The sequence below is a fragment of the Protomyctophum parallelum genome (assembly GCF_964188405.1).
Source record: "Protomyctophum parallelum genome assembly, chromosome: 2".
NCBI lineage: Eukaryota > Metazoa > Chordata > Actinopteri > Myctophiformes > Myctophidae > Protomyctophum > Protomyctophum parallelum.
The window spans coordinates 54,113,683-54,127,574 of NC_139699.1; the positions used below are offsets into that span (position 1 = coordinate 54,113,683).

General features: G+C 42.8%; 1 protein-coding gene across 1 annotated transcript; it reads right to left on the reverse strand.

Moving 5' to 3' along the window:
• Positions 1-6,847: 6,847 nt before the first annotated feature.
• bcl2l10 (BCL2 like 10) lies at positions 6,848-13,644 on the reverse strand. Its single transcript, XM_083793911.1, has 3 exons — positions 13,554-13,644; positions 11,147-11,707; positions 6,848-7,892 (listed from the first exon to the last, which is right to left on the reverse strand). Exons 2-3 carry the CDS (start codon positions 11,702-11,704, stop codon positions 7,770-7,772), a joined length of 681 nt encoding a protein of 226 aa, XP_083650037.1. The 5' UTR covers positions 11,705-11,707; positions 13,554-13,644; the 3' UTR covers positions 6,848-7,769.
• Positions 13,645-13,892: the final 248 nt, after the last annotated feature.

Below are 13,892 nucleotides of genomic sequence, written 5' to 3' on the forward strand. Positions count from 1 at the left end.
ACCTGAGATCAGATTCATACGAGGTTTCCGCCGGACACACACTGGTCTGATGAACCCATTCTGACCTGAGATCAGATTCTAAAAATGTCAGTCGCTCTTCGATTTTTCAAAAATAGCAGACCTACAAGCTCGTATCGCGCCACTCGGTGGCGCGATATGAGCTTGTAGATCTGCTATTTTTAAATAGCTAAAGCATAACATGATGCTGACACCAAAATGGGTGCCCGGTCAGAATGGGTTAAGGGCAACCGTCAAAATCATGATTGGAAAGAATGGAACATGGGACAGACCAGACCACCACACAGCCCCCTCTCATATGTGCCCTTGCTACACCTGTTTATCAAAGTGTTACCTGAACCCTGCCCGGTAACCGTGAGAAAAGGCACAGGGAGCCACGAGTCAGGGATCAGAGGGGTTTAAACAACATAACAAATCTCGTCTCGGACTACAGGATTATAGTCAGACAACACAACAACAGAATGTGGTTTTACTGGCCTGTCCAGGTCTCCGGTTCGCCAGTATAGGTGAACTGGTGTATGAGAGATACCCTGGCTGTGAGTTAATCACTTAAGCCTTCTTAAAAATAAATAAATAGCTGATCTACAGTTCACAACACATTGTCTCTGTCTTTAGGCATTTGTCATCTATAATGACAGTGGTTCTCAAAGTGGGGTCCGGGGACCCCCAGGGGTTTGTGGGTGGGTTAAAAGGGGTCTGCAGAAAAGGTTATTTTCTAGCTGGCAACCATTTATTACCTACTTTGAGAATCTGAGAGTACTTCCGACAGACTAATTGAGTCAATACTATGTGTTTGTTTTTTGCTTTCTCATAATGATAGAATTGTCTTTAAAGGAGTATATCATTTATAGAGGGTGATGTATGACAACGTTCCGATTCAACGCAATCTTTTCTAACATAACTTGTGACTATCTTTTGAACTCGAATAACCCAACTTATAATTGTATTTATTTTATTTTTGTTTATTTTTGTTATTTATATTGTTTTTGTCATCTGTGCTTAAATTATATTGTTTTGTGTCCTACTGTTTACACTTGGTCAAATATGCATGGTTGTTTGATAGGACTGGACTTTTTTTGTTTTGTTAATGTTTTATATTGTTTTAATGATGACGATAACTGTGGGGGGAGGGAGAAAATGGGGAAAAAAATGGTATGTTCAAACTAAACTTAAATTGTTGAAACCTGCTACCAATAAACATATATTAAAAATAAAAAAGAGGGGCTGCAGCTAAACCGTCGCTAATGGAGTCTGCGGCCAAATACTTCAAATGTATGTACTACAAATATGAATGTTTGAGAACCACCGATAGGTTACCCAAAATAGGGATGCCTGCATGATAAGAGATGTACCCTCTCCTCTCCATTCATAAACTTGCGAACAGAACACATTCTCATGTCATGGATGAATGAGTGACGATAAGCTCTACAATTTGCCTGTGTAACAGATGCACGCATTATGCTCACCCGTGACTTCCCTTGCTGCAAATAGATTGGATCTCATAGCAGATACAGAGGGATGACAGGGATCAGGAACAGGAACCAGACAGGAAGTTTTGGTAGATCTCCTCTCTCATCTTTTATGTCGGCCTGCGATCTTATCTGACAGGCACACCGGATTGTCAAATGTCCTTCATGTTCTAATGGAGAAATACATTTGACTACTATACTGTTGACTGGTTGTTCTGACCTGACATATACTGTACACAGAGTACACTAGTACAGTATCACCTTTCATTCAAGTATATTATTACTCAAGTACTGTTTTTGAGGGGCGCCAGCCCCTCCTATATCCAGCTTTTGGTGGGTGTGTGTGTGTGTGTGTGTGTGTGTGTGTGTGTGTGTGTGTCCACACACTTTGTACACACAAACATTAAATTCCCATTGACAATGGAGAATTTCACGTCATGATGATGAACGACGATAAGAGCGCCTGTCACTTCACACGGGTGTGATTTTAAACATTTTGAAAGACTTTTTGTACTTTTACTTTGGTGCTGTATGTATATTTTCTGATATACAAAGTTTTACTTGTAACTGAGTATTTTTAAATTGTGGTCTTGCTACTTTTACCTTTACCTTTGTAAAACATCAGCATACTTCAGATAGGCATGGGCAGCACACATACGCGTTTTGGCAGAGCCTGTTCATGATGAGGAAGGCTCGCGGTGCATACTTAGTTTAGACTAGTCATTGGTTAGACATGGGTTAAGGTTAGGTTTAGGTGTGCTGCCCCGTGGGAGGTTAGGGTTAGGGTGAGGGTTTGAGATAGGTTGTAGTTGTAGGACTAATGACTGGTCTAACCAATGACTAGTCTAAACCAAAAACTGTCTAAACTAAGTACTGCACCCGAAGGCTCTGCAGAAACGCAGAAACTCGTTTGTGAGCCAAGATTAACAGGGTTAAAAGTTTTATTCATTTTTTTTTTTTTTTTAATGGATTGCAGCTTTTAACATTCCAGCACAACTTCAGCACCTTTTCAGAGAGACAGAAAACATGCACAGGCTGCTAAAGTAACAATATCGCTATAACAAATAATCTAATGATCTTAAATAAATCCCTTTAATTGCAGGAGGCTAGACGATGACTTGGAATGTTGAAGCAGTTGTTGCAACACTTTCCTAATTTGTATCGTTTTGGCAGCATATGCTCTTTTTCAGTCTATAAGTTGGTGATCACGAATGAGCTAAAAGAACTTTGACCTCCTCCACGTCTCATGTGCACAAATAAATCTTTGTCCCCTTCACCGATTTCCGGAACAGGGCACCCGTGAAGAGGCTGCGTCGCCAGATAGCGTGCCAATTGATTCTGTTGATCGTGTAAACACACGGCAGAGACAGGAGAAGTCTATATGACTATACCACTCGTTGCTGTCTGACAGAAACATTGTATCTCCACTGATTCTTTGTTTTTTGTTCCCACAAATGCTATCTCACTTAAGATATGCATATGAATAGTAACTCTTCTGGACATACATGGTTTCCACCCGACAGCGACCTAAAGTAACCTTTAACTGTGTGTTGTGTAAAAGCAGCCCATTCAGCCTGTGGGTTGGGTAGCTCAATATTTTTGCTGATATGGGACAATTCTGATGCTGAATACACTGCACACTATTTCTTTCTTTATGTACTAGTAGGCCACTGCATTAAACTCCACTTGGTTATTGCAGGAATTCTCACGAGAGTCAAAAATAAATCTGTTTTCTTTTTTTGTACACGTTACTACCCAAGTACCCATATTGCAGGTAAGCACAGTCGTAGGAGGTAGAGTGGCCATTTTGGGAACCGGAAGGTCATGGTTTGATCCCAACATGCATGTGTGTGTGATGTGTCCTTGAGCAAGACGATGGACTGCTCACCGAATGCTGTTCAGTAGTTGCCCGCTGCACCTCCTAATAGTTAGGGAAGATTTGCTTAAATTGTGTCAAATCTGGAAAAAAAATGCTTACCACTAGCTTTCTTCACAGATGTGTTCATAAAGGTGTCTACTATCACAGAAAAATGTGTTCCAAGCCAACTCCCTTGGTAAACGTTGTGGGAGCCAATCAAAGTTGGAGGGTTGGGGTACCCAGAGAGCCTAGGATAAAAGCAAGAAAATGTCAAATTGGCCAATATGAGGTGAGGTGTGAGGTTGGCAAATAGTTTTTCTTTTGGGGTGCTGAATCCGTTCCAGCCATTACCTTTCGGTCAAAATGACTCCCTGGCCATAAAATTGGCTGCTTTTGTACAGTATGTCCCAGACATGCGTAATAACTAATATGCCATTGTCAATGGATGTCTAAGGGGTTTTCTTTTCTGTTTGTTGTGTGTGTGTGTGTGTGTGTGTGTGTGTGTGTGTGTGTGTGTGTGTGTGTGTGTGTGCACATGCACGTCACAAATGCATCTTAATCGAAACTAACTGTTGAAAGAGAAGTAGACGGACAAAAGAACAATCTTTAACTGAAGCATTTCTTTTCCAGATTTGCCACAACTTAAGCAAATTTTCCCTTATTATAATTAGGATGGGTAAAATTGCACCCGTCGTTTACAGGCAGGACAAAATATCCTGCTACTCGATGAACCTACATGAGCAAGATGAAGTCAGCTTTATTGGTTCTAAATATTTCCTATAACTGCCCAGCCTTACTTTAGATATAGTTCAACAAGGAAGATCTTTTCTCTCACGTTTGCATTTCTTTTTAGGGTAAATTTCACTGCATCACTTCCTCTTTCTTTCCCATGCAGTGTGTGAAGCGTGTGAAAACCTTTCATTCACAATTATATGCATGAGCCAATATATGCGCGTGACATCATCATACCTGGAAATTATGCAGGAACGCCCACTGAGTGGCAAAAAACGACTTTCTGGCCTTGACAGCCCATACAGTACATCCTAACAGAAAAGTCCTGTCTGATTGCATTAAACAATGTTAAACTCACCAACAGCTGTACGAAAAGCTTGAATTTTCCTCTATCTGCAAAGTTTGTGTTTCATAAAAATCCACCATAGAAACGTTATGAGCTACTTTCTGCCAAGAAATGCCCTGCATTTGATTATTTTTCAGAGTTTGGAAGTGCTTGTTTTCAATAACACAACATTTTGCAGCCTCCTGCATCATGTGACATTTAGAAACAGGTGCAGGACGATTGAGTGATTTCCAACGAGCACTTCCAAACTCCAACACTCCATGCTCAATGTTTTGCCACTCAGTCTAGATTAGGGGGGCGTGTCCTGATGGGAAAATCACGCATGTGCATATTCTATCACTCTTTACCTCTGCAGTCAGCCAATCTAATCACGTGGTCTCGGTTTTACAAATATCCATATAGGGGTGCAACAGTTAAATTAATAGAACCGATTGATTTAATCAATTCATTTATAATCGATAAGTAAGCCATGAGGCCCATAGGGGCAGAAGCCTATCTCCTAGCTGTTTCTGTAGCGTGAGAGCTTGATGTACTAATACACGCCCTGGACATGACGCTAGTATGTCGCAGGGATTTACCGCCAATCCAACCCTTGGTGCGTGTGCCAAGCAGGGAGGCATTGGGTCCCATTTTTACAGTCTTTGGAATGACCCGGTGGGGGATCGAACCCCGACCTCCCAGTCTCAGGGCGGACATTCTAACCACAAGGCCACTGAGCTGGTAATCAATCATAAAGACTATATAATCTACATCATTTTGGAACCACTGGTCCAATCCACGGACTGGACCTTTCTGGTAACAATGTAATCCATCCATTTTGTAGCATCGTGTGAATTTCAGAGGATATACTAATATGGACTTCCTCCAGACCATTGCTGCATTTACTGTAGCCTAACCACTTAAGAGGAACAATTACTTATTCATGACAGTAGGGTCAGGGCTGTAAATACCATTTCCTTAGCGATTATCTACTGGCTCACATCACAGCCTGCATGTGAGCTTTTAACCATTTTAAGGATTTAACAACATTCAAGTTAACACTTTTCTCCTATAATGACAAGCCCAAAATAAGGATTGATTAATCGATTTTATTAAATTATCGATCTTTTAATCGATTAAATTGCTTAGGTTGATTAACTGCGTCACCCCTAACATGCACACACTGAGTTCGAGCAGTACATAAGACCTGAAGAGAGAGTGTGTATGTGTGTGTGTGTGTAGGCTGTTATCAGTGACGAAACAGGCAGAAGCGGGCTTGTCTTCCAGGATGTAAGTCAGCGCTTTTATTTCTGAGAAATGAACGCAGGGGAGGATGCATCGCTTGAGGCCTGCTCTGACAGGCATGCAGGGCTACCACCATGGAGCGGGCGGGTGGGGGGTTCTTACAGTCCTATTTCAAAAAGCACACACCTTAAACATATTAAGCTTTGTTACTCGAATCAGCTGAAAAGGTGTCGGTCGCACGTTGTGAGCTTGATTCCGAAAGTTGTGAATAAAAAAAAGAAAAGAAACATTGATAGAAATAGGGACCCCAGGGTTAAAGCTGCATTATGTAACTTTCCTCTTCTACCCCGTTTGATTTTTTGTGTCTTAAAATCTCCTTTTCTCTCTCCTTCTCTCACTCAAAAAACGCACACGCATGCTCTGGTGTAAAACATGCAAACGCAGTTAGTTGGCATGTGATGAAAGGCAGTTTTTAAATCATGATGTGGGCCAACCAAAATACATGGGTCTAAAATAGCAGAAACACTTTGCATGTCCACTATCAATGAGTCGGCTGGCGACCGGAAGTGCAGCGGTGGCCCAAGCTGACCGCGGAAGGGTTGGATGCATATTTACACCCCATTGAATCTTGACCATCAGGTCAGAATTCGTGTCAGATCCTGTGTCTAGGTGAGTCAGACATGACCTTTGAGTCAAAGGTCAAAGGCTTTGACTAACTAAATGTCTCAATTGAAGAGCAGGGAGACAAAACACAACCACCCCAATTGTATGATATGGTCATGTATGCAAGCACCTGACGAAGCCAAACACACACACACACACACTCAACAAAATTACATTTCATTCCTAGGTGGGGTTGGCGAAAGAGCCTTTCCGTGTGGTGTTTGCATGTTCTCCCCGTGTCCCCTAGGAATAACGTGTTCCTTCCACTAGCTACATCCTACCGGGGGAAAAGTCCCCTGTCAGGTGATAAGAAGCGGCCTGCTCACTCCCCCTGCATTGAAGGAAGCATGAGCTCAGTTCGGGCTCTACCCAGGTTGGCAGATGGGAGAGTAGCGCCCAGGATTACTGCTTATGCAATTGGCACTGGGTAAAATTGCGGGTTACAAAATGGCGGGTACTACTGACTAGCATATAAACAGCCATCTTCACCCCAGCTCTCACCTGCATCCAATCATGAACCAGGAAGACAACTTCACAATTTCAATTATTTTATTATAAAAACAAAACAAAAAAGTGACATAAATAAATAGTAAAACAATGTAAAAATATAATGCTTCAAGGAGAACTGTGGGTCGAAAAAGAAATATGCCATAGCAAGGATTTTGTTCTAAGAGCAATTCAGATTGGTCCCCATTTTTCTGTAGAGGAAACGTGAAACTGGTAGCACCGCTGACAGGTCAGCCAAGCTGAGGTCACACAGCTATGGCGACCGCGTAAACCAAAGGAGATTTCACATGAATCATGTTGGGCAGGCCAGAAAAGAATGACGTTTAAATAACAGCCACGGGTCAACTGGTAGAAATGGCCACCGCTCCCAATTTATTTTCATATAAATATAATATATTAATTTATACGTTTTCCACTAGAATGGCTCTATAGCACATAACACAACTCGGGTCAACGTGTGATGGGAAAAAGGCAGCCGACAAAAGTCAAAACAAAGACATGAACCAAAAGGGAGTCGGCGAATAAAAACAAGTCACTTTTTTTAGCTGCACGGCTGAAAATACAAAACTTTTGACGGGCGGCACGCACACAGTCGTGCTGTGCAGAAACCTGTGCTTTGACATGTCCAGGAAAAGATATGCAAACTGATATCACTTTACTCCCATCATTTGTGAAGGCATTCAGATCATTTTTGTACAATCTTAAGAAAAGAGGGAGTATAAGTACAGAACATCAGTCGGTTGGAAATATGTGCAAACATTCACTTGATGACTTTTAATGATCCAAACCCTGAATTCCAAAAAAGGACGCAACTCGTCTCAAACATGGTGACACACCAGAATGATAAAAAAAAAAAAATCTCTACTTAACTGGTGCGAAATGAAATGGAGCATGTGGATGTAGACGTGTGGCAAGATGGAGGATGAACGGACCCGTCCTCTATAGCCTAGCCCTAGCGCACCAACAGGAACGTGAGCCCGGCGATGCCCACTCCGGCAGCAGCAAACAGAGCCGTCTTCATGGAGGAGTCGCTTTTCGCATCTCTGGCACAGCGAGAGAACTTGCAGAACCCCTCCTGTAACACACAACATATACACACAGTTCAACATTAGATATAATAGTCTCTCAGCTTAAGACTCATCTATTTTCTCTGGCTTTTAATCCCATCTGATGTTTGTTTTTTCCTTTGGATCTCTTTGTTATTATCTTTCATGCTTTAGGAGTTTCCTGTGATCATGTCGACATTTCTCCCATTGTGTTTCTTGCTTGTATATTGGGTTTCTTGCTTGCTTGTTTTGCTTCTGATCTGTACAGCACTTGTCAATCTTGGTTGTTTTAAACGTGCTCTATAAATAAAGTTTGATTTGATTTAGAAAATACTGGCGATGATTCAGTATGAAAGGCCTTAAACCTACATATAGGCCGTGTATAATCGCATGCGTCTACTACCAGAAACCGTCTTATTTAAACACTTTCACCCTGGCGTCACCATTTCGGCATGTTGGCAAAACAGCAAACATTTAAATTCTATACATTCCAGACATTTTCTGGAGAAAAGAAAAAGTCATTTATAAAAAATCTCAAATCTCAAAATGCTCAAATCTATTGAGCATATCTACAAGCTCACAACGTGTCGCACAAGGTTACATTGTGAGCTGGTAGATCTGCCATTGCTGCAATTCTTCGACATCATACAGCGAGGTATATAGGGCTTCAGTGGTTAAGCAAGAGGAATTACTTTCACAATATTAACCTGAAAACGACCAGCATTCATGGAAGACTGAGCCAGTTTGCGTCAATATGCTAATTGCTAAACAAGTTATTTTTTTTCTTCCCCCATTCAGAGCGGACTGACTTGAGACAGATCATTTCGGCTATCAAAAAAGGACAGAGTGAAGTAACCCGGGGCTTGCGCTTCGTTTCTTCTGTATTTTTCTTCGGCGTGTTTTTTCAGGGCAGAGGCCACATACATAGCAGAGGGAGAGCACCTGTTCGCCAGGTGCTGCACTGCTGTACAGCCCCCCTTGTTTTTCTACTCGTATACCACTGAAACTCAGTTTTGGCAAGCTTTAATTCAAAGCGCTGACTGAGGCTTTGACTGTTACTACAAAGTCCATCTGGCAGAGGCAGTTGGATGTCTGTTTGGAACCAGCTGCCAGTTGAAGGAGGGAGGGAGGGGTGTGTGTGTGTGTGTGTGTGTGTGTGTGTGTGTGTGTGTGTGTGTGTGTGTGTTTGTCTTGTTGCGGGGGGCGGAGCCAGGGTGAGTCCATTCACAAAAGCCGCCATTGAGCCATATAGCTTTGCTAATCTTTGTGAGGCCAGCTCCATGTGTCTCCCAGAGTCTTACTACAAGGCTACCCCAGAGAGACATTAAAACTTGCCCCAGGTGCGGTTTCAGCTAAACGATGGTTAAAATGAGTGGCACTCAGCAGGTATAACATTAACCTTTGTCTTTTTTTTTAATTCACAACAGATGAGTCACTCTTACAGTCACAAGACAGCCCTTGTCCTACCATTACAAAATCCCATCCGTGTCATCTATCTACATCGGAGGACTATGTAGAAGACTAGTGTGGTTTGGTTTATGCCTTGTTACGGCATACTTGCATTCTTCAGATTCTTGGTTGATGCCACTCTCTAATTCCTATAATCACAGCAGCCCGCATGAGGCGCCTGAATGAATGCTCCCCTCCTCTTCTCTAGAATGACATTTTGTAATCCAGTCAAACTATGTAGACTTCACAGGCCTCGTTTGCACCTAGCAGAGAGATGTCTGCGTCTACATTGAGCCCAGACAGACAGACAGACACACTTAATGTGCCATGTTTAAACACAGGTGTAAATAGAACCCTATAAAAAAAAAAAAAAAGGAGGATTGGAATTTGATTCGGCCAAACCATGTGGTTTCCAAGAATAGTGGCTCAAGAAAATCTGTGTAGTTTTCCAGCCCATCTTGGGTGTTTTGACACTTGGGATTAAAATGGGCTTTCTATAAGATAAGACAATATAAACGTGTCTCTTATCTCCAACGGCAGTACAAGTCTAAGCAGGAAGACAAAAAACTCTAGGATGACGACTGCAAAAAACGGTACCTGGAATCAACAACTGTGACATTGTTTAAACTTTGCACCTACACCGTTTCCTTCACGGGGGCAAACCCCCATCGCTGTAATTGAAGCTCACTTCCGGGTTCTCACTCAGCCGGTTGTTCCTATAAATGTTAATGGCCCAGCAGATGTCCCTATTTCACCTTCTAGCAGTCGCAATACATCATGCTCTCAAAATAAGTCAATGAGGTTTCGGGTGAACTTTAGTTTACCCTAGTAAAGCTTTTCATAAAAACTGTTTTCAAACGCTAGTCTTATTTGAGGGGCTCCAATGCATGGCATTTGGTTGAAGATTGCGTCATGTGGCAGACAAGTCTATGGACTTTTGTTTAGAGCACGTTAAAAACATGTGCGTTACGTAAATGGACTTTAATGTGACGCCGTAAGACGTCTTGTGGCCAATAGAAAAATACTTTATAATAATAATACTGCATTCATGTCAGGAGGACAATGATGATAGTGTAATTTGGCAGCCAAGTCTTTGGATCTTTTACATTTGTGGCAGCCACTTCAAACAAGTGTGATTTAAAAAAAAATCTTATGCATTTAGTAAATTTGTCCCATTCATTTAAAAATGAATGATAGAGTAGGATATGACTATGTTTCTAGGGTTTCTACTGTTCTACCAAGTGAAGCCCTTGCTGCGTTTGCAGCCAATAGCAGTGGACCGGATATAGAAAGATTTGAAATCTCTGAAAAAGAGGCTAAAACACGGTTCTGTAGAAACCATTTTGACCATTCTTTTTTACAGTCTATATGGTTTATATTAACCCATGCCATGTCTCTCATTCAGCTGACCACATCCACATGTACCCCTGCATCCCTATTCTGGGCAGTAGGCCTGTCATAATAGGTGAACATTCAGCAGAAATAGCCTATATACACGCTCACAACGCGTCAAATTTCCTCACGTTGTAAGCTAGTCGATCGGAAATTTCCGGCAAAGGGATTTGGTGTGGGAGGGAGGTATAAAATGAGGGTTGCCAAGGACAGACTCCTGGGGAACCCAGTAAATAGGGTTAAAGTGGTTCACCACTTTCACCTAGCATCCCTACTTTGGGCATGTCACCCTAAAAAAAAGGTCAATGTACAAGCGTGTAGTGGAGCTGTGAGCTTAGTGTGAGCTTAGTGAGCGTAGTGTGGATATTTTCTGTGACACTCTGAATCCTAACTCTGCGGTCACGTGGGGTCATTGTCGAAGCAGCGCCACTGTGAGACCTACCCAGCCCTCATTCTCCAACAGCCAGTCTTTCTTCTCCTCTCCAAGGTAATCGGCTATGGTCTCAGCCAGCTTTCTGCAGCTTGCGGGCCCCAGGCCCGGTTCTCGCCCCTGCTTCTTCCGAGCCCCAGTAGTCCCGGTAGTACCGCCGGGCCCCAGTCCCGGTTCCCGCCCCTGCCCGAGGTCCAGCCCCGGCTTGGTGTCGTCGTCCTCCTCCTCGTCGTCCTGCTCCCGTAGCTGCCTGGCCAGCACCCCGGTGAAGGTGAAGAGGGACACCACCCTCCCCCAGTTCAACTGTCCGTCGCCCACCAGCTCCTCCATGACCTTGGTGAGGCTGGAGCAGGGGTCCGGCCCACACTGGCACAGGAAGGTCTGCGCCAGCGCGTGGAAGCGAGCGTGGTGCTGCCGCTCCATGTCCTGGGCCAGGCACCGCATGGCAGCGGCTGACTCGCTGGGAGGGGGAGGAGAAGAGGCCGTCGATGGCTGCCTCGTGCTGCTGCTAAAGACCGTCAGGTAGTCCTCTGCCAGAGCCAGGGTCTCTCTCCACAGCCGACATGACATTTTCTATTCCACGTCACCAGCATATAGGGAAACAAAAACATGTATCAGTCAAGAGTTTTCTGAAAAACTTGTTTCTGTCAGTTGGTTCTCACATTTTTCATGTCAAGGTCCACCGACCCCCCCATCTGAAAACATTTTGTTCCAGGGACCTCCAGAAGCAAAGATTTTAGTTAAACATTTGCTCTGAGAGAGAGAGAGAGAGAGAGAGAGAGAGAGAGAGAGAGAGAGAGAGAGATATATAAACCTATGAGGTTGTATCTGTTATTTTTTAAGTTTACAATACTGGTTAAAAGCAAAGGTGACAGATGCGTTGCAGATCTGAATGGGTTAAAGTTTCAGCCCTGCATTGGACAATCTTTCTCAACTTGAGAATCCCCCTAAAGTCCAATAATATACTGATAATCAAATACCAAAAAAATAAATAAACCTTTCTTTTATGAATGAGGCTTTATAGACATGACAAGGGCATGTCAAGTTAAAGATCCCCAATAGGCTACTGAAGTCTGACGTCAAAACCACACCCCCTGGGTCATGAAGAAATGAATTGTCCCATTCAAAAATACCACTGACTGGGAAAATAAATGAGTCTGAGCATTCCATCTGGTATCATGTATCATTTTACGACATTTAGTTATTTGATAACATGTGTGCACTGCACTCTTATTTTTTGGCCTTGACTTTGGATAAGTACTTGTCTGGCTTCCATTTGTGCTTGGTTGGTAACCATCAAGTTAAATGTCTCAACAAATTATTCTAGTTTTGGAACACAGCTCCTATAGCTTGCCATTGACAACTGAATCCCCCTGTGGGATCAATAAAGGTCTACTAGTTAGTTGGGAAATTCCATATCAATGAGTGTGCCCCCCCCCCCCCCATTTGAGATGAAACCATAGCTAGGTGCTTTCAACATGTCACAGACACAGGAAAATCACCTTTCTGCTGGCTGATAGATCTCTCCCAATTTCCCCATTTCAAAAATTGTGAAAATAGCAAGCAGATGTGCAAGCTTGTATAGCCTATAGATCTGCCTGCCATTTATTATTTTCCACACTGACACAATCACAACTTGTAGATCTGTTATTTAAAAAAAATGATAAAAGTGGTTAATACTATAGAATAGTAGCTAATAAGTAGCTTCAGCAAGGTTTGTTGTAATCTCGCGATGCCACAACTCAGGTCTCTTTAAACTCACTCCGAATCGCGAGAATACGTTGGTTAACGTTTGCTTGTAGTGCAGTTCATCCATCTACAGTTTCTACACAATGAAAACATCTCCGTTGCAACTGGACTTTTTGTGGAAAAAATATGTACACACAGTATAGCTCCTTGTAACATCAGCTAATATTAACCTTAAACCTCCCATTGGTAGCCAACTCACCTTCTAACTAGAAATACAAGCCTCGATAATGAAGCTACCGCAAATTAATGCCATGCCATTGAGTACTAGTTAGTAGCCTAGTATACCGGCCGCATATAGTCAGCCATTACAGAATAAACTAGCAATGAATAAAGCATGAGCTGTGTAGTTGTGTGGAGGTTTGGTTAGCTGTGTGTTAGCAGCAGCTGTCAGCAGTGTCATGGAGGTTTGTATTAAAAGAACAAGACACAAAGGACCAGGCAGACCGGGGAGGCTAAAACGATGGGCGAAAGAAAAAAAATAGGCCCGCTGTGCAAAAAATGTAAAGCTTTTATCTCTAATCTCGCCTTTAAAAAAAATAAATGTCTAAAAAGCACATCATCGCCGCCCAACCGTTCTCTCCCCGCCACGTGGATCTATCCCCGTGAGGAAAAAAACCCGTAAACGCCACCTGTTTTCATATAGTAAGAAATGAAAGAAAAGCTCTCTCACCCTCCCAGCGATATCAGACTGCTCTCTCCACGTACTACAGCGGAAGGAAGGAAGGACAGAGAACCTCACAGCAGCTGTGCACTGACTACTACAAACTCACTGCCGTGTTCATCCGCTGCATATGTATGCCCAGGCTCCGCCCCCATGGACACCCCCCAAATATTTCTGTTCATATATCAATATCATACTAGATCAGTGGTTTTCAACCTTTTTCTTATGAATTAAAGGCCCATTCTGCAATTGAGCCACAGACCACCATGCACCATTTGATGAGATTTAGCCTCTCAGACCTAAAACTTGATCATAAAAATATATATTCAACATTTTCTAATTGTGTAG

Excerpts from the sequence above, each read along its gene's own strand:
- bcl2l10 (XM_083793911.1), bottom strand. The coding sequence starts at position 11,704 with ATGTCATGTCGGCTGTGGAGAGAGACCCTGGCTCTGGCAGAGGACTAC. Across the intron at positions 7,893-11,146 it reads TGTTGGAGAATGAGGGCTGG|GAGGGGTTCTGCAAGTTCTC; the intron begins GTAGGTCTCACA and ends TGTGTGTTACAG.